Genomic DNA, 19,336 nt, shown 5'->3' with positions numbered 1-19,336 from the left:
GATGGAACCCAGTTCCAATAAAGCTTTTTTTATTTGATAATAGAACTATATTTTTTCCCCATAAAAATTACTCATCATATATCACATCACATACGCACGCACTCACACACACGCATACATGGAATAAATCGTCGCGTTCGACGAATTGTGTCATTGATGAGTCCTTTGATGCGAGAACAAGCCTATTCTTGATGAACATCGACGACCACAGGTTCCGCAGACCCACACCCACCCCTGTGCTGTTACCATCCCAGGCCACCTGCTTACGCCGTCCTCTTTTTCCAACTAAAGCTGCAATGCGCGCCTCCTCAAAGGCGGAAACTGCCGCTTGTGAGCGTGTCTTCCACCGTGAACGCTCGAGCGCAACGACACCCAAGGTTTTAGAATCCAGTCCGACTTTTTTTAGGTTTTCCTTCAGATTATCTTTAAATCTGCGAACTGGACCGCTTGCAAGGCGAACTCCAGAAGCCAGCTGTCCGAAAAGCACCTGTTTGGGAATTCTTGTGTCCGGCATGCGGATAACATGTCCCGCCCAACGAAACTGTGCCTGTAACAAAAACGCCGCGATACCCAAGATACCACACATTTCCAATACAGTCGTATTTGGCACCCTATCCTCCCATTTAACGTTAGCGATAACCCGTAGACATCTCATATGAAACTGATCGAGTCTACGTATATGGCGCCTATAAGTAATCCATGTCTCACATCCATACAACATTGTGGTTAACACAACTGCCCCCAAACACGCATACATATACACGCACACACACACACACACACACACACACATATATATATATATATATATATACATATGTCATATTGTTATCTATCCTGAAATAGAAGCATGATATCTCAGCTAACTCCATATCAACATTTTTTTACACCATCACCGCCATCTTGTTTCTATTTGACAAAAAAGAAAAAGCAGGAAGATTATTCAGTGGATTGTGACATAATATTTATAAAATTCTGCCCTCGCTTATTCACAAATAATAACAATGATAATTTCATTTGTATAGCGCTGTTAATATTAAATCGAATATTCATATAGCGTTATATAAATGAAGTTTAGTGTAATTAATTTTGTGAAAGACTAATCTTAAGTATTATTGTTACAATTTTCAATTAGTTTTTCCTTCAATGTCCCTATCATTTTGGCAAACTTGCAAACTTTCAATGTTTATTCTATCCATATAGAAGCATTAGAAAGAGGAGTTAGGCCTAAGCTATTTTAAATTAATGCATTATTATTGTTCTTTGATGAGAGATTTATTAGTAAATATTTTATATAAAATTTTGTCAAAAGCTATTTAATTATTTTGCTTTATTTATGCTGCTTTTTGGATTTCAATGAATATAGATTTTATTTTAAAACAATAAAAATGGCTCCAAAATTAGGGGTCCTATCATATACGAATAGCTGATTGGATTAATAATTTATTAAATAAATATGATAAACTCTAACTAAGTATATAGATAAAATTAATCATAAAAAATATATCTTTGGAATATAAGAAAACTACAGCCTTATACTTGAACATGAAGAACATTGAACAACTATATTAATTTGTAGGGAAATATTGTAAAGTTATCTCTCGTAAAAACGTTACATAACTTACGGGTATCTTTACGTGCAATGATTAAGTGGGAGGTGTATCGTTAAGTTTTTATGGAAAGAAATTAACTAAAATATATGGATTTGTTTGAAATGTGTTTGTCTTACAACATTTTCTGTCGCTATTTTGGCCAGTTTCGATTCGGTTACATCGTGTTATGATATCAATCAATGATTGCTTACAACAGCACATTCAAAAAATTAACTTTTTTATTATTTTAAAATTAAAATTTTTAATCTTCTTAACTAAACAACGACCAACAACACTTCATTTTTACGATCAAACGCTTTGTTTTGTTGTTTTCATCGCTAGTAAAAATATTCTATACCGCTTAGTTTTATAAGTTTAAACTAATAAATGCACCCTTCTTCGTGTTTACTTTCTTTGCATCTCTGTTTACTTTTATATAAACATGGCGTCGATCGAATTTGTTTTGAATTTATTGAATTTTCTATTTTAATTTAGCAAAGTCTACTAAAAGTGAATAACTAAAGATGGTTTGTGATAAATGTAAGTTTCAAACATTTAAATTAAATTTCAGTATTTAATCATTTTTTAAAATTTGATCCGGATTTCGATTAGGATTACATTACATTAAGATTACCCATTATATTATATTACAATTAAATTAAACAATGTACACTGCGCATACACTAAAAATGCACCAAATAATGAATTTGGCTTAATAGTCCATTAGTTGATTAGCTATTCAGCGAAAAATTTGTTTTTTTCAAATTATGACTTTGAAATTTGATAGAAAACTACCAAATTTTTTAATTAAACTGATTTCTAAATCAAACAACTCAACTCTGAAATAAATTATTGAATTGATTTAATTGAAATGAATACAAAAAAATAAAATTTTAATTTAAAAAAAGGTGAGAAAAAACTTGGCAAAGTTGTCACTCCTGACCCGTGGAAGAAAGGTGCCAGAAATACAACAGGTTATTTTTATTATTATTATTATTATAGTTATTTTATTTTTATTATTTGTTATGTTGTCAATATTACTATTTCTGTTATAGCTATTACCTGACTGGAATTTAATATTACAATTATTTATGTATATAATAATATATATCTAATGAATCATTCTAATGTAAGATGTATAGGATAAAATGTACATCCTACCTCGGGGAACTGGGTCTCTGGATGCTAAACGAAGATTGATTGTAGGATAAAATGTATCTGTATATGTATCTATTGCAGTATATCTATGTAAGATGTGTAGAATATTTATTATGTATCTAGTATGTATTTATGTCCCTATGCTTATTTATCATTGTTGTTTCTTCATTTCAGACGATGGTGGTCGACAGCTGAATGAGAATAAAGCCTTAACGAGCAAGAAAAGCAGGTCTGAAAATGATAAATTTATATAAGAACTTTAAAAAAAATTGATTTTTTATAAAAAAAATTAATGTTTTTGCTTTATAATTATACTTTGTTATGTTGTAAAATATAAATTTTATTATGTATTATTAACCAAACGTACCATTTTTTGCACAAAAAATTTAGATTCAACCCGTATCAGAAATCTTTCGAGAAATGTCGGATATGCAAAAGTACAGTACACCAACCTGGAAACCATTATTGCCAGGGTTGTGCCTACAAAAAAGGTAATCATCATCCTCATCTTGTCAATACATATTGCTTCGTTTATGCTACTTGTGTTAATACTATGTTACTGGTGTTACTGTACTTATGTGTTTAGTTAACTATATGTTTTAAATAGTTAAGTTGTCTGACACTGATGTTGTAGAGACTGGGTTTGAATGCTAAGATATCCCTACTTATTATATTTGATGTGTATGTGATGTTTATACCTCTTAAATGGAGAATTTTTTAAATTAACTTTTTAACTAAAGATTATAAACTTAAAAATCAATTATTTCAAAACTTTAATTTAAATTAAATGGAATTTAATAATTTTTTTGCAGGAATTTGTGCAATGTGTGGAGTGAAAGTTTTGGAGACTAAAGGATATAGGCAAACCTCTGTTTGAATGATGAAAAATAATTATTAATGTAATTATACCTTGTACATATTTTGACAGTGAAGTATAATATTAGAAGTGTATATGTATTTCAAAGACTCTACGTTGAGTTGTGTCTGGACTGTTTTTTCTCCTGAATAATTTTCAAATGTTTTTCAAGTGATTTAATAAAGAATATGATTTATACGTTTTTTTGTGTTCTTTAAAATGAAAAATTGATTGAGTGCGTGATTTTTATTAGTTGTTCAAACTGAATAATAATGAAGCCAAAAAATTCAGGCTCGTTTGATAGATGCACCTAGTACCATATGTCACTTTCACACATACATACTTTCCTTGTAATTTGGATTCTTTTCGGTTACTATCTTTATCCTAATGTACTCATGTTGTATTAAGTTGAATTTAATTGTGTTGTATTATGCTCTATCCCACAATTATTATCTTCGAACCTACAGGTGATTATGTGCTAAACGGAAATTAATTATGAAATGTTTGTAAATCACCATTTCTAAGATTGACCACTGATATAATAACTGCACTTGAAGAGCTTTTCAAACGTCATCAATTGATCAACAGCTGTTGAAAGCAAACAATAACTTGTGAATATAGTCTTTGCTAAAAATAACTTGTCGACGTCACAGATTTTGTTGAAAATAAAAATGGCAGTGAATGTTCGTTTCACAAACACAAAATTTAATTTTAAAAAATTGTAATCGTTGCTTCAACTAAAATGCAAGATGTGTAGGAATGATTCTGGTTTGGGATATTTTTTTGGAACTGTCAATTTCAAAAGAACTTTGTTTGGCACCGCTGTGTTTGGCTGGAGTCAACTCGATTCTGTACTATCGCGGTGTCTAGTCTACTTTCAAATCAGGTAGACATCTGAGACTAATTTAACTACACTAGCGATCTAGCTGCGGTTAACTAAAGAAGAGTCACATACAAGCACATAACACAAATGCGCTAAAATGTGCATCTTATGACTCAATACATTCGACAATATGGAACGCACCTTATACACATCTAAAAATAATCCGTTCGCACTGATATATATATCACATTAACGCAATACAAACATTGTATTATATCACATACAAGTATCCAAACATGCATACAGCTATCACACACAAGTTTTCAAACATACATACAAATATGATTTACAGATATACAAACATACCATACATAGAAACACTATCTGCCTGGTCACAATGTTTTTAGATAGAAAACAATGCGATACCATGCCTGCTTCAACTTTCATATGAGCACTTGAACAATTGATATTATCTTAGCTTATCTTAGCATAGTCAGTCAATTTCATATTGAATGAATCTTCGTCACACGCACATTCTATACTAAACCTGTATATGTGTACTACACACACAAACATAAGCACTACACACACGCACACGCACATAAGCACTACACATAAGCGCCACACACACACGTACATATGCAGTATAAGTATTACATACATTTAGTTAGAGAAAATTATAATAATGTTTATGCTATAAACGAGCAGTGTTTATTTTACACGCGTTGATCGGCACGACACTGCACTACTGTTCAGTTCTTCTGTTTAAACAAGGGGGTGTGAGTATGACTTATTTATTTGTTATTATTTATAAACTGGATGATTTATAGCAAGCATTTTATGCTTAATATCATACAAATGAGTAACTCTTCATTTATAACTGATTGCAAATTATAATTCTGTTTTGAAGTGAAATTAATATTTTCGCTTAATATAAAAGCCAAGACTAGGCTGCTAGAGTAGAGTAGAGAGATAGATTACAATAAAAGTTTCATGCCAGCAGAATTTTACTAGACAACTGCAACATTGATAATTATATTAGAAGAAAACCGTTACTATTGTTGCTGCTATATATGTCATTTTATAATAAAAATAATAATTATTGTTGTTATTATTATTATTATTGATATATTCACTCTTTTATTTATATATTTCATTATCTTGAGGCATTTTGGTTTTATTTTAAATTTCTCGACCAATAAAAAAGTTCCTATTATTTTTATTAATATTAATAATAGTTATTATTAAATATTATTATTATTAATTATTATTAATTATTATTATTATTAATTATTATTATTAATATTGTTATTTATTATTATTGTTGTTATTGATTATTATTATTTTTATTATAGTTGATGTTGTTGTTATTCATAGTAATTATTAATCCCAAACAGGACCTAACCCGGATGCTGTAGTTGCAAACGTTTAAATAGCAATTAGCAGTAGCAGGAAAGAAGCATTGTTAGTTAGTCAGTGGTCTGAAACAGTTAATTAGCTCGTTGGTTTTGCTAGCAAACTGATACTACTTTATAGTTTATCACTCACCTCTGCCTGTCTGCCTGCCAGTTGAGTCCCGTCCACAACAACGGATCATCTATTATTCTCTAAAGTTTAGGGTTTGGTTTAATTTTTTCTCAATCAAAGTAATAACGAGAATGGCTGATATTCAGAAACACGAGATTCACGAAGCTTATCTCGATGTGAGGAACGACAATTCGCCGACGACATGGTTCGTTCATTTTGTTCGTTTTTTTTTGTATTGATACTTGTGTTTGTTTGCTAACTGCGGCGTGACAAGAGCTGTGTTTGTAGTTTGTTCATCATATGCTCATATCCTTTTGTTTGCTAATGTAATGTAACAAGAGTCCTATTCGTTCGTTCTTTGTTCGTTTGTTTTTTCATTATTCTGTATTTCATAGTTCGTTACATCAAAATAAATTAGGTAAAGTTATAACTTAACTTTAGACCATTTAATTCTCTGCCAATCTCAACCTTGTTTGTAGTAATGTGAATATTTATTAAATTTAAACTTTGAAATAACTTGCACGTCATATACCAGGGCCCTCCTCTCGTACGATAACAATGCCATCATCCTGAACTCAACTGGCAGCGACTACGAAGAGTTTTTGTCCAACTTTAATGGTTAGCCTTAAGCGTGAAACGATCCCAGTTGAATGTTTAAATTTATTTATAAGGAAATAACCCCTTAATCATATTGTTAATACTAATAACACTCAAGTTTTATCTCTAAAGACAATTTTTCAAATAAAGAAATTGTTTATTTAAACGACTTTTTTATTTTAGTTTAGAAAAAAGATTTTTCATTGAATATTTTATTTAAATCTTCCGTGACTAGATCCTCCATTCATTCAAACAAGCGTCTGATTTCGTAAGACACAGAATAAAATTCGAATCAGAATTAAGATAAGATAAGAAGTTATCAACATCGCCATTTTTTGATACGAACTAGAACATGTCAAATCAACGGACACGCATTAAATTTTTTACTTATTCTAGTCAAATCAACAAAAACTTAGACAATCTCTTTTACTAATCCATATTTCCATGCAAACAGAGCAAGAACGTTTTTTCGGCTACGTGAGATTTTCCGCTGGCGACGAAATGAGCAAGAGAGTGAAATTTGTACTTATCACATGGATTGGTAGTGAAGTTGGTGCCCTGAAAAAGGCAAGAGTCAGTACGGATAAGGCATTTGTCAAATCCATCTGTAAGGTATGACAGTTCAAATCTTCATCTTTTTTTTTATCATAGATATTATGTCATTGAATGAACCAATTTAATTAGTTAAAGGTTAAAGGTTACTCTCTCTATTGCGTTAGCTTCAGAGGTTTCAACGACAAACACACACAGCGTATATGAATACGCGTGCAAACCACGCATCATACACATTGCATATGATAGGCGGGGATCTCTTTGTATTCGAACCCAGTCATTGCAATAGCAAGACCATGGGAGGAGATAGATAATTTTGAATGTATTTACACGTGCTTGTGGTTAACATCTTTGGAGAAAAAACTAAATAGAGAATCGTAAGAAATTGCAAAGTGATTCAAACACCACACGCGTGCAATCATTTGACGTAATGTATCAATACAAATGAAAGGATTTCTGCGTTCAAAACTTTATATCTTGATTGTATTTGGATTTTTTTTTATCAAGTTAGTTATATATGCGTAGGTATATGTGCCTGAAAGACCAACAAATGGATTTATAAAAAAAATGAATATAAAATATTGAGGTCTGTTTCATATTTTCGCGATCATACATATCAGGTTACACGCGATATCATAATGAAATGAAGATCTTTAGCGTTAAAATAATTCATTTTAAACAAAGTATAATTCATAAGTTAAAATTTTTTCATTTGCCATCATGTTCTTTAGATATTAAAGTATAACTTAAACAAAAATTGATATATTATTTCTCACTCTCTCCCTCTCTATCCGTCCGTCCATCCATCCATCTATCCATCCATCCATCCATCCATCCATCTATCCACTCATCTATCCATTCATCTATCTATCTAATCCATCCATCCATCCATCCATCCATCCATCTAAATATATCTTTGTAATATATCTTAGAATAGGACAGATATATAGCATGAATCTAACTAAACCTTTCAGAGTTACGCCATCGAGATTCAGACGAGCGAGCGTTCGGAACTGGAGCTGGATCACATTAAGAAGGCCCTAGACAAAGTGGGCGGAGCTAACTACGGAGTCGGGGTCAGAGATGATAATTAATAATAATAATAATAAAAATAATTAATAAATCTAATTTACTACTAGTTTTAAAAATTCTAATTGGTTTCGTTCTCACTACTATGAAAATGTCTTTAGGGTAATGTTGTTAAGTATTTATTCTATGAATTACCTTGATTGTGTTTTGCTTTAAGTAATTTAAATGAATTCAGTAGACAATACACGATGGTTTTTTTTTTACAAATATATACACATTTGTGGCTTTTGTTACAATAAATTATTGTAAAGATGACTGAGTTACTTTAAATAAATCAAACGTTCAGAACTAACTGCACGCAGCGTCAATATTTTTTTGATGATAAACTCAATTTTCTTGGTTGCGCGTAAGTGAAAAAATTATATACAATCAATTCTTTTATTATATAAATTTTTTTTTCATAATGTGCCTGTATTATAACGCAAGATTTTGAACAGAACACTATTCAAAAATGTCCACTGGTTCGTATGGAATACTCTCTTAAGTTTTTATTGGTTCTTTCTTCATCTCCCGTCTGCGTGGAAGTTGGCCAGGAATCTAGTGAGAGACTACATACTTCATCCTCTGTAACAGCGTCACATTCCCAAAAAATCGAGTTACAAAGTTTATTCAGTATTACACAAGCATAACCATTCCGTCGACTCATATTACTATATATTTCCATTACCAATTTACATATTTTCATGCCCAGGAGGTAATGATACTACATACATGAATCAGTACCAGCCAAAGTTACTGTATCAATGTCACCAAGAATCGAACTATAGGTATATATATATATATATAGGCCTTTTTGGTTGATTCAAGATGCTATGTATCATTTCCATTATTAAATTAAACATTCTCTTGCTTCGAAAATTGAGTATTACACAAACCTGGTTATAAACTACCAGCCTAATCTGCTATATCAGCGCCACAAAAATCGAACTATAGTAGCGTATAATGATAAATATTCGGTCGATTCGAGATACTATTTACTATGTATCAAAAACGTCGGGATTTCCATTACCAAATTATACATTTTCGGTCCCCTCCCAGATCCGGCACTGAGTACTTAAAAAAATCCGAATACTAATTTATAATTGAAAAATTATAGTTTTGTAAAAAGAATTTTTATGCAATATTATTATGTGGCTCTAAGAAAAGATTATTCAATAGGTTAGAAAATTAATTTCCGAATATCCGAACATTACGTGAAAAGATTTGGTATAAGTTAGGCAATCATCCAAGTAAAAAAACGATGAATATTACAAATAAGTGACTAAAAATTGTCATAGATAATGACTACGTAAGAAATATTAATAAATAAAAAGATAAATGAATAAAAATTTTCCTTGAATGTTCAACAGATATCTGCTCTTGGTTCTTGATGGCGGGTCAGTGGCTGGTTTACTGAGATTTTAAGAACATTAGACAAAATTAATTTAGTGATCGATGACATAAAAAGTATGAAATGGTGAAAGTTATTTATTGATGGTTACACATACAAACACACATGCAAACACACATGCAAACGCAAACACACACCACACATACACACACACGCACACAAGCAAAACACACACACACAAAACATACTTCCATCAAATATTGGAATTCCTTGTTTTTTGAGCAGAAGGAAAATGATTGCAGCCGATATAGGCTTCAGGATTAAGTTGAAGGAAGCCGCACTATTATTATTTTTATTATTATTGTTATTATTATTATTATTATTAATATTGATATCATTTATACTATTCCTACTTCTTCTACTCAGAGGTACTTTATTTGGTTAATATAATAATCAAATCAACGAAATTTTGAAATAAATTCTTTAAAAAAAAACCTACTAACATTATACCTAAGATGTAAATGCCCCCGACGCCAGTGTACGTAGCTGTCAAGTTATGATGATGATGATGATGATGATGACGACGGTGATGATGGTGATCGTGATGATAATGATAATGATTTGGATGATAATGATAATGATTTGGATGATGATGATGATGATTACGATGATGGCGATAACTTTTAGGTCAAACTAATTTTATAAAATTGATTACTGTCCAATTATTTGGTTTAATAATTATCGTTTAAATGCCAATGTAATTATTTATTATTATTATTATAATTATAAAATATGCCCAACCGCTGAAAACAGTTCCAAAGATGACAGCATCCGGAATGAAACTGACCAACAGCAAGCAGAAGAACTGGAAATGAAAAACAGGACGGTGAAAAAAAAATTGTGAAATTGTAAACGATACAGAGAAAGGCAGAGTGAGACGGAGACACAGACAGAGACAAACAGACAAAGACAGATAGACAGAGACGAAAAAACAAAAAGTCACACTCACGCCTACACACACACACAAACACACACACACACGCACACAAACATACACGCCCCAACGACAGTAGTCGTAATACAGTAAAAGTAGTTGCTGTACTAGCGTTAGTAGACCCTTCAATAAAATTAGTGGTAGTAGTCACTACAAAAAAACCACCTTCATTTTCTCAAAAACTCCATTATAATATACTTGCAGGGACAAAATAATAAGAAAAAAAAATTATTCCAGCCAGCATTTTTCCAAATTAAATAACTCGCATTCCATACGTGTGGAAGTGATTAATACAATCTATGTCATCATTATAATACACACACGCGCGCACGCACACACACACGCGCGCGCACACACACCCCCCTCTCTCTCACTCTCACAAACTCAACAATTTTTTTAGACAATTGTATTTGAGATCTTTATTTAAACTGATTGATTGGTTGGTTAATTGGTCGTTGTAATGATTGAAAGGATGAACGAATGAATGAACGAATGAAAAAATAAATGAACTAATGAGCGAGTGAGTGAATGAGTGATTAAGAGTAAATAAATGAATAATAGGTCAAGTGACTGATAGGTTAATTCAACAGATGAGCGATTTGATAATTGGTTGATTGATAATTGATTAAATGGTTGATTGATTGATTGATTGATTGATTAATATTTTAATTAAACGATTGATTGATTGGTACTTTGGCTGGTTAATAAGTTGAGTTTTTAGTAATTGAATTAAATGATTGAGTTAGCAAGTTCATTGGATGATTTTTTTGGTTCATAATTATAAATAAGCTAGCAAGCACCTTTATGAATGTATGTAAATTAGTTTATTTATTTAGTTATTCGTTCATTCTTTCATTCATTCATTCATTCATACATTCATTCATTCAATGCACTAACCAACTTCTGGGCTATGTAATGATTTTCATTTAGACAGCTCCACAGTCCTGGCAAGAGAACGAACGAATTCAACATTATGTAACTTCCATTTATTAGAGAATGTAGGGACCCACTGTATGTCAATCATTGGAATGAATGAATGAATGAACGAATAAATGAACGGATGAATGAATGGATGAATGGATGAATGATTGATTTGATGGCTGATCGATCGGTCAGCTGATTGGTTAAATGAATAATTGATTGTTTTATAGGTTGTGAGTAAATAAAATTAACAAATCACAAACAATAAAAAACAAAACACCAAACCAGTAAATGATAATTAAATGAAATTGCAAATTGGAAAAACTCACATTGAAGTAAAGAACCAGTGCACACAGAACAAGGTCTGTCATATGAATTTTATTTTAAATTAAATTTTGTGCAAAATAATTTATATCACCTTTTAAAAAAATTAAAACGCGCTATACAATTACTCTAATAATTGCAATAATATTGATAAGCATAGTAATAATGAAATACAAAAGAGTGACAAACGATAACATTTAGAAGCAAAGAAGTGGATTAAACTACATACAGACAAAGAAAAAAACACTTCCATGTATTTTTTAATTGTATAACTAAACTAAACAATGATAAGCCAAAAACAAATCGAAACGGAATGTTATTTAGTGACAATAATTTCATGGAAACTAAATGTTACAGACTGGATTTTTATAAAGTAACAATAAATGTTACCAAAGTAATATCTTTAATAATCTATCGAGTCTGATCAACCAAACAAACAACATCAGCAACAGAGTTAACCATACCAACAAACATTATAAACAAAAACATTAGAACAAAACAACAAAACAAAAAAAACATCCAAACAAAAAAAAACAAAAAGAGAAAAACTACCATCTTTGCTACATAATATCCTATCATATATCACGTTTAGTTAATATGCGATCTCACAAATGTAGAAGTCAGATATAACTATATCCATCCATCCATCCATTCATCCATCCATCCACTCATTCATCCGGCAATTAGTAAAAAAACTTACACAACCAAAAAATATTTACGCGAAAATCATCATACAAAACATATCATACAAAAGTGGAGCATACACATAAAAAGCATACAAATCTGTGTAAAATATTACATACAAAAAAAACATACAATCATGGATACATTGCAAACATGCATACAAACAAACAGAAACATTAGCGAACATTACCAGTACACATACAATTGTACTTATACATGTTTTTTAGACATACTACAAAAGATACACACATATCTGTTTGCATCTTTTCTCATATCTCCTACATACATTTTTCTTTCTTTCTCTCTTTCAACTCTCATCTTCTCTCTTCTCTCTCTCTCTCTTCTCTCTCTTTCTCTCTCTCAATATTATACTGTGAACACATTCGGGATAATTTACTCAGTTCATTCAGTGTATTTAAATCATTATTCATTTTTATTTTCTCATTTTATAAATTCAAACATCTATAAAGAATTTTTATTTATATACTATGATAAATATGGCGCTATATAAAGAATAAGTATTGTTATTATTATTAATTTTGTTATAGAAGTAATAGTAATAGTAGTAGTAGTAGTAGTGATAAGTAGTAGTGTAAGTATTAGTGTTACTATTATTACATTATGAATAAATATTTAAAAACATATTTTCACTGTTAAGTCAATGCTTCACCTTTATTATTAGATCTGGATTGTCGCCAAAAGCCATAACTTATCGAAAATAAATGAACAACAAAATATTTTTAAAATTTAGTAAAAAAACAAATAGCGAATAATCAATAATTTTATTTGTTATCAAATAAATAAGCAGCGAATTTTAATATATTATTGATTAAATAATTAAATAAATAAACGTTAATTAACGTATTAACGTATTAAATTTAATTATTATTTTAATCTAAAGTTTGTTTAGCGAGTGAATCAGTAACTGAAGACAGGAGCAGAATCCAAATATGCTAGTTTAGTTTTCTTTCTAATAATGTTTATAATATATGAGTCTTTTTTCACTCGATATAAGAGGCAAGCCAACGAATAAATAACCAATCGTTTAATGGGTATGATATATATATATATATATATATATATATATATATATATATATATATATATATATGATTATATATGTTTGTTTGTATGTGTGTTTGTGTGTGTATGTATGTGTGTGTGTGTGTGTGTGTTGTGAGTGTGTATGTGTGTGTTAGTGTGTAATAATAACATATTAACACATGACACGTAAAACGCGGCCTATGATGATTGGTAAATTTTGTTAATTAGTTAGTGGGGTATATGTACAATGATACGTTGACAAATACACATACACAGACATAGATACAAACAAACACACACATTCATGCAAATACATAAGCACAAACATTGAAGTGAATTCGATAGAAACTAAGATAGATAGTTGTATATATATTTTAATATTTTACGTGATATTATTGTTATTAAATTATTCCAGTTGCGATTATTTTGAGTTATTAATTATGTTACTATTAACTCTGAAAAGGATGATTTTTCTATAGCGGTTAGTAAGCTTTGATTAGAGAAAAACTTAGTAAATATCGGTTTGTTTGGTTCAGCTCTAGATCTCGTTATTACGATCTAGTTAGAAGGAGAGAGAAAGAATGAAAGAGGAAAAAAGAGAGAGAAAGAGAGAATGTGTGTGTGTTTTGGTGTTAAATAATGTATCGGTAAAATCCTGTTTAGTTCCGTTTCTAAGCTTTCAATAATTACGATATAATTAATCATCATGCTATTATTTTTCACGTCAGAAGCAATTAAAACTTGAAAAAAATGTAGCATCTATCAAACAAAACAGCTTGCAACATTATCAACAATCACTTCGAAAGTAGAAACTCATACATTCTTTTTTCAGTTCTCTATACATTTTTAATTATTCACTACCTATATTGTTTTTTTTTCAAAATGACGTCACCCCGTCCAAGAATTTCATAACGAACTCAGATTCTAACAATAACTCTAATAATTATTAATCTTTGTTTAATAAAATAATAATTAATTTTTTAATTGTAAAACAGAACTTTTTATTGAGCTTGTAATCGTAAATTTGAAATAACTTGTATAATACGAAATGTTATTTAACTAATAATTTTTAATCATGTTTAATACATATAATTAGAATAAATATAACGGCCTTCGCTCATTTTTGATGGTCGAACAAGGATTTTACTTCCGGAGGGGAATTGGGGGGTGATTTTTTATCGCCCAAGTCTAAAATTACGATCGTTTATTTACTAATTTCGGAATATTGCTTTTATTTAAAATGTTTTGAAAGGTGATACTAGATGCTGTTTTAGGATAGATATTGCTGTATGACGGTTTTTGCATTTTAAATTAAAAAAATTTTTTGTGAACCACTTTTCTAACACTTGACTCGTTAACGATTAGCTGTAACCGGTAAGGGTAACGTAACAACATTAACGACGACTAATTAGTAATTAAATTACTAAACTCTAATAATTATGCTAAAACTAAACTACTAATTCTAATTACTAATTAAAATAAATAACAGATAACACAAACGAACATTAACAGATTAGACTACTAGAGACTACCGACCACTACACTACTACATACTACAACTACTACACTAACAGCACTTGTTCCTAAAATCCTGAATCCTATTGCTTGATTGGTTGTAAAATTTTTACTTACAATGCTTAGGCCTGGGAATAAAGAATATATTTTTTAAAATAACTAATATTCAATGATTTTTGCTAGTTATTCAATTATGTGGATGATTTCATATAATTAGAATAATTTGTCGTGCTTGGATTATTGGCTTACGAAATTGCATGGATTTTAACGAGCAAGCTATATGAAATATTTACTTGACTTAATATGCTTAAAACATTGTAGTAATTCTCTTTAATTTTATTAAATAAAATTATGATTTTATTAAATAAAATTATGTATTATTAAATTATTGTTGTTAATTTGAATATAAAAATTATACTTTTGGTCCTGTGAAATTCGGTGGTTTTTTACTGAAGCCGAAGGTTGGCTTAGTAGGATTGAACTAAAGTCACCCTTTTTTACACTATTCGATCATATTAAAAATTTGTTTGCTCATGAAATAAATGACCTAAATAGATCAAAATTGTTATTTGAACAACTATCTTCATTATATTCAATGAATATTTTACATTCTGCTGGTGCTCATAGAAATTATCGTTGCTGAAATCATACGTTGGCTTACTGCAGTGGCTTACTGGGTCTCATACAACAGTGTCATGGCGGTTTTCTTTACATATAATGTTTTAAATAAGTCAATATATTCATTTCACAATTATTTTTGTCAATATAAATAAAGAAATTGCTTTTGTCTGGTAAAATACAGTGGCCAAGTAAAGACGTATGTTGGCTTAATCGGATTTTTTTTCATATATAAAATACTATGAGATCAATCAATCAACCAATCAATCAACCAACCATTCATTCAATCAACTAATCAACCAACCAATCAATAAACCATATTTGAAAAATATTTGCAAGGCTTGTTCAAACTCGAACAAACACTTAACTGTACAGATCTACAAACAATTTCGAGATTTTAGTAAAGAAAGAAAAACACAATAGTTGCTTTTATTAAATCAAGAAATATCCAAAAATCATATAACCAAATTAAAAAAACTAGAAACCAGTCAACATTCAATAAATAATTAAATAAATAAATAGACATTATTAAAAAGATTGTTCAAAAAGGTAAATTTTAAGGCGACGACGAGAATAAAATGTAGTTTGTTTTGTTGGTGTAGGGCTGTGAAGCGAAAACAAACACATCACAAAAAACTAGTAAAAAGTCGCAAGTCACCTACCTACAATTAAATTACTCTCAGGGCCCTAGCTTACTTATAATCATTAACCCAACTCACCTACCTACAAATATGTTTTTCTACGTTTTTGGAATTTTACATGTTTTAGGTATTTTACATATTTCAGCGTTTTTATTTTACTTGAAACTTTTTAACTAATGTTAAGCCCTAGCCTACCTACGATTGTTCAACTCATCTCAATCCCTAACCTACCTACGAATTAAATTAAGTCTGGTAAAGAAAGTAGAAAGTTGAAGAAAAACATAACAACAACGACACCGAATGAATGGATGTTTTGTATGTGTGTGTTTTATTGATGTGTGTGTGTAAATGTGCGGGCGTGTACTCTCCAAAAACTTCTTCACTCACTACGGACGAATCTCCATTGCACCGACCATCATCTGACACGCATCGATGGAATGAATTTGACCGGATACTGAAAAATAAATTGAAAAAAAAAATTAATTCACTAAAATAAAAAACAAGCAATTTGAAAAAATAGGCAACTTATCTTTTTGAGATAACACTCAATCTTTGTTCAAATTCGAGTACTTTCAAAGGTACAATGAGACAAAAACAAATTTACCTTTAACATTATCTTCGATTTGTCATCGGAATGATCATCATGAGACTACCATCTGAAACGTGCTGACGCCCACCACAGCCCACCTCTATCATTCTGTAGACCAGTTTTTATTAATTAGCGAAGTAGTAAATCAAGAAACAAAGGAACGAACGAATAAATGATTAACTGGATGATTGAACGATTGGTTGAATGAATAAATTATCTAATTAATTAATCAACCAATGATTTAATGAATGAATAGAATGAATCAATGAATAAATTAATTGAGGAATAATTTGAAAGATAGTGATAAAATGAATGAATGAATGAGAAAAATAAAAAAAAGAAACTAAATCATACTTCAAAAACCGTCGTTGTTGTTATCTTCGAATTGTCATCGGAACGATCATCATGAGACCTCCATCTGAAACGTGCTGATGCCCACCACAGCCCACCTCTCATCATTCTGTAGACATTTTTTTAATAGCGTATTAGTAAATCAAGGAACAAAGGAACGATCGAATAAATGATTAACTGAATGATTGAATAATTGGTTGAATGAATGAGTGAATGAATTAATTAATTAATAAATCAATGATTCAATTAATGAATAGAATGAATTAACGAATCAATTAATAGAAGAATAATTTAAAAGGTTGAGTGATAAAATGAACGAATGAGAAAAATAAAAAACGAAACTAAACCTTACTTCAAAAATCGTCGTTACTGTACTTTCCATTGCACCGACCATCACCATATGGTCGGCACACAAAATACCATCCGAACTTCAGAGTGTCAGCCAACGCGCTGATTCTTCCTACACCACCATCATACGTAAATCATCATGAGACCACCATCTGAAACGTGCTGATTCCCACCACTGCCCACCTCTCATCATTCTGTAGACAATTTTTTTATTAGCGTAGTAGTAAATGAATGTTAGAATCTTAGAAGCAAAAAATTATAAAATGGAAATAGTGGCAAATAAATAATAACTGAAAATAATAAAGAGATTAAAATGTAAAAAAAAAACTTACCGTCGTCCATTCGACAAAGGCAGAATGTTGAATGCAGTCCGGTTCCTACGTTGTCCTCCAAAACTGTTGCCAATCCTCCTCGAGATTGAAACACAGCCCGTGGAATGGTGAAAGAGAAAATTCTCATCAGAAAGCTTAGCGGTGCCTGCATCTCAAATTGCTTAATAAAAATAATCCTATCTACCTATTCAATTACCTTAACTAATCTATATTAAATTGTTAATGGTACGATAGTCGAAAGTCCCCCTTCATTCTCCCTCCTTTGCACAGAGGTTCACCGACAGCCAGGGCACCGTATAGTAAACCATTGCCGTGCGGATAGTAGACTATTGCTGTGCGGATAGTAAACCATTTGCCGTCCGGAAGCCGTGCGGGTAGTAGACTATGGCCATGCCGCATAGTAAATCATTACCGTGCAGATAGTAAACCATTGCCGTCCGGATAGTAAACCATTGCCGGTTCACCACTGGCCACCAAGGCTTACCTCTGACAACGGACTTTGAAATTCAGAGTCTATCGGCTATCGTACCCTCAGCTTACCTATTTATTACAATTAAGCCCTAGCTTACCTAAAATTACAAAACTCAAGAGCCCAATTCATTGGCCTTTCGGCACCCACCCCACCACCTACGTAATGCCTTGGGCTCCAACTTAGTAATAATATAAAACTTAAACCCTAAATCTATTAATGAGTATGTGTTACAACGTAGCCTTAACTTACCTATTCATTACATTATGGCCTTAACTTACCTAAAATTAAAAAAACTCAAGAGCCCAATTCATTGGCCTTTCGGCACCCACCCCACCACCTACGTAATGCCTTGGGTTCCGACATAATAATAATAATATAAAACTGATAATTAACCTACCTATCGATACACATACAGCGTTTTAATTTACATTACAAGATTGTTCCTAGAATTACATTATTGCCCTTAACTACCTATGAAATTAAATTACTCTCAACCTTAGTAATAATAAATTAGAATGTGTATTGAAAATAAAATTACGCTCAAATACTAATATGTGTTTATGTATGTATTTGTGTGTGTGTGTGTGTGTGTGTAATTCGCTAATGCGTGTAATGTAGATGCAAGAAAAAATAGAAGCGATAAACTTACGCGCCTACCTATTCAACTACATTAGTGTTGGATGCTTCCTATCTATCCTACCTACAATTAAAATTATGCCTATCTAACCTACCTATATAGCTACTTAATGTAATTGTGTGTGTGTGCGTGCGTGTAAGCATTCTTACTTATTTTTAAATTACAGAGAAAAAAGAGTAAAACGTAACGTAGCCAGGAGTGTATTCTTTGTCTCTGAATGAATGAACGTAGCCTGACATCTTCCATGATGAACTCCTCTGGAAGCTTCAGCCTGAATGAAATGAATGAAATGAAAAAATCTTATTTATTTAATTAAGTTAAATGAAAATAGAGAAACGAGCC

The 19,336-nt window shown here is 30.9% G+C and overlaps 3 protein-coding genes across 3 annotated transcripts; 2 read left to right on the top strand and 1 right to left on the bottom strand.

Annotated features, from left to right (window-relative positions):
• Positions 1-2,116: 2,116 nt before the first annotated feature.
• Positions 2,117-3,627, top strand: HELRODRAFT_156728 (hypothetical protein; the record flags this gene model as incomplete). Its single annotated transcript, XM_009016314.1, has 5 exons — positions 2,117-2,132; positions 2,501-2,566; positions 2,925-2,979; positions 3,141-3,241; positions 3,563-3,627. The coding sequence occupies 5 exons, from the start codon at positions 2,117-2,119 to the stop codon at positions 3,625-3,627; spliced, it is 303 nt and encodes a 100-aa protein (XP_009014562.1).
• Positions 3,628-5,282: 1,655 nt separating this feature from the next.
• On the top strand, positions 5,283-8,449 carry HELRODRAFT_98567 (hypothetical protein). The gene is made up of 5 exons (XM_009016313.1): positions 5,283-5,480; positions 5,827-6,161; positions 6,492-6,574; positions 7,008-7,165; positions 8,080-8,449. The coding sequence occupies exons 2-5, from the start codon at positions 6,088-6,090 to the stop codon at positions 8,197-8,199; spliced, it is 435 nt and encodes a 144-aa protein (XP_009014561.1). The 5' UTR covers positions 5,283-5,480; positions 5,827-6,087; the 3' UTR covers positions 8,200-8,449.
• A 190-nt stretch (positions 8,450-8,639) lies between these two features.
• Positions 8,640-11,490, bottom strand: HELRODRAFT_170493 (hypothetical protein; the record flags this gene model as incomplete). Its single annotated transcript, XM_009016312.1, has 5 exons — positions 8,640-8,758; positions 9,773-9,864; positions 10,028-10,070; positions 10,326-10,389; positions 11,416-11,490. The coding sequence occupies 5 exons, from the start codon at positions 11,488-11,490 to the stop codon at positions 8,640-8,642; spliced, it is 393 nt and encodes a 130-aa protein (XP_009014560.1).
• Positions 11,491-19,336: the final 7,846 nt, after the last annotated feature.

The sequence above is a fragment of the Helobdella robusta genome, assembly GCF_000326865.2.
Source record: "Helobdella robusta unplaced genomic scaffold HELROscaffold_18, whole genome shotgun sequence".
Lineage (NCBI taxonomy): Eukaryota > Metazoa > Annelida > Clitellata > Rhynchobdellida > Glossiphoniidae > Helobdella > Helobdella robusta.
Note: the sequence above shows the minus strand (reverse complement) of the source record. Positions and strands in the feature narration are given on the sequence as shown.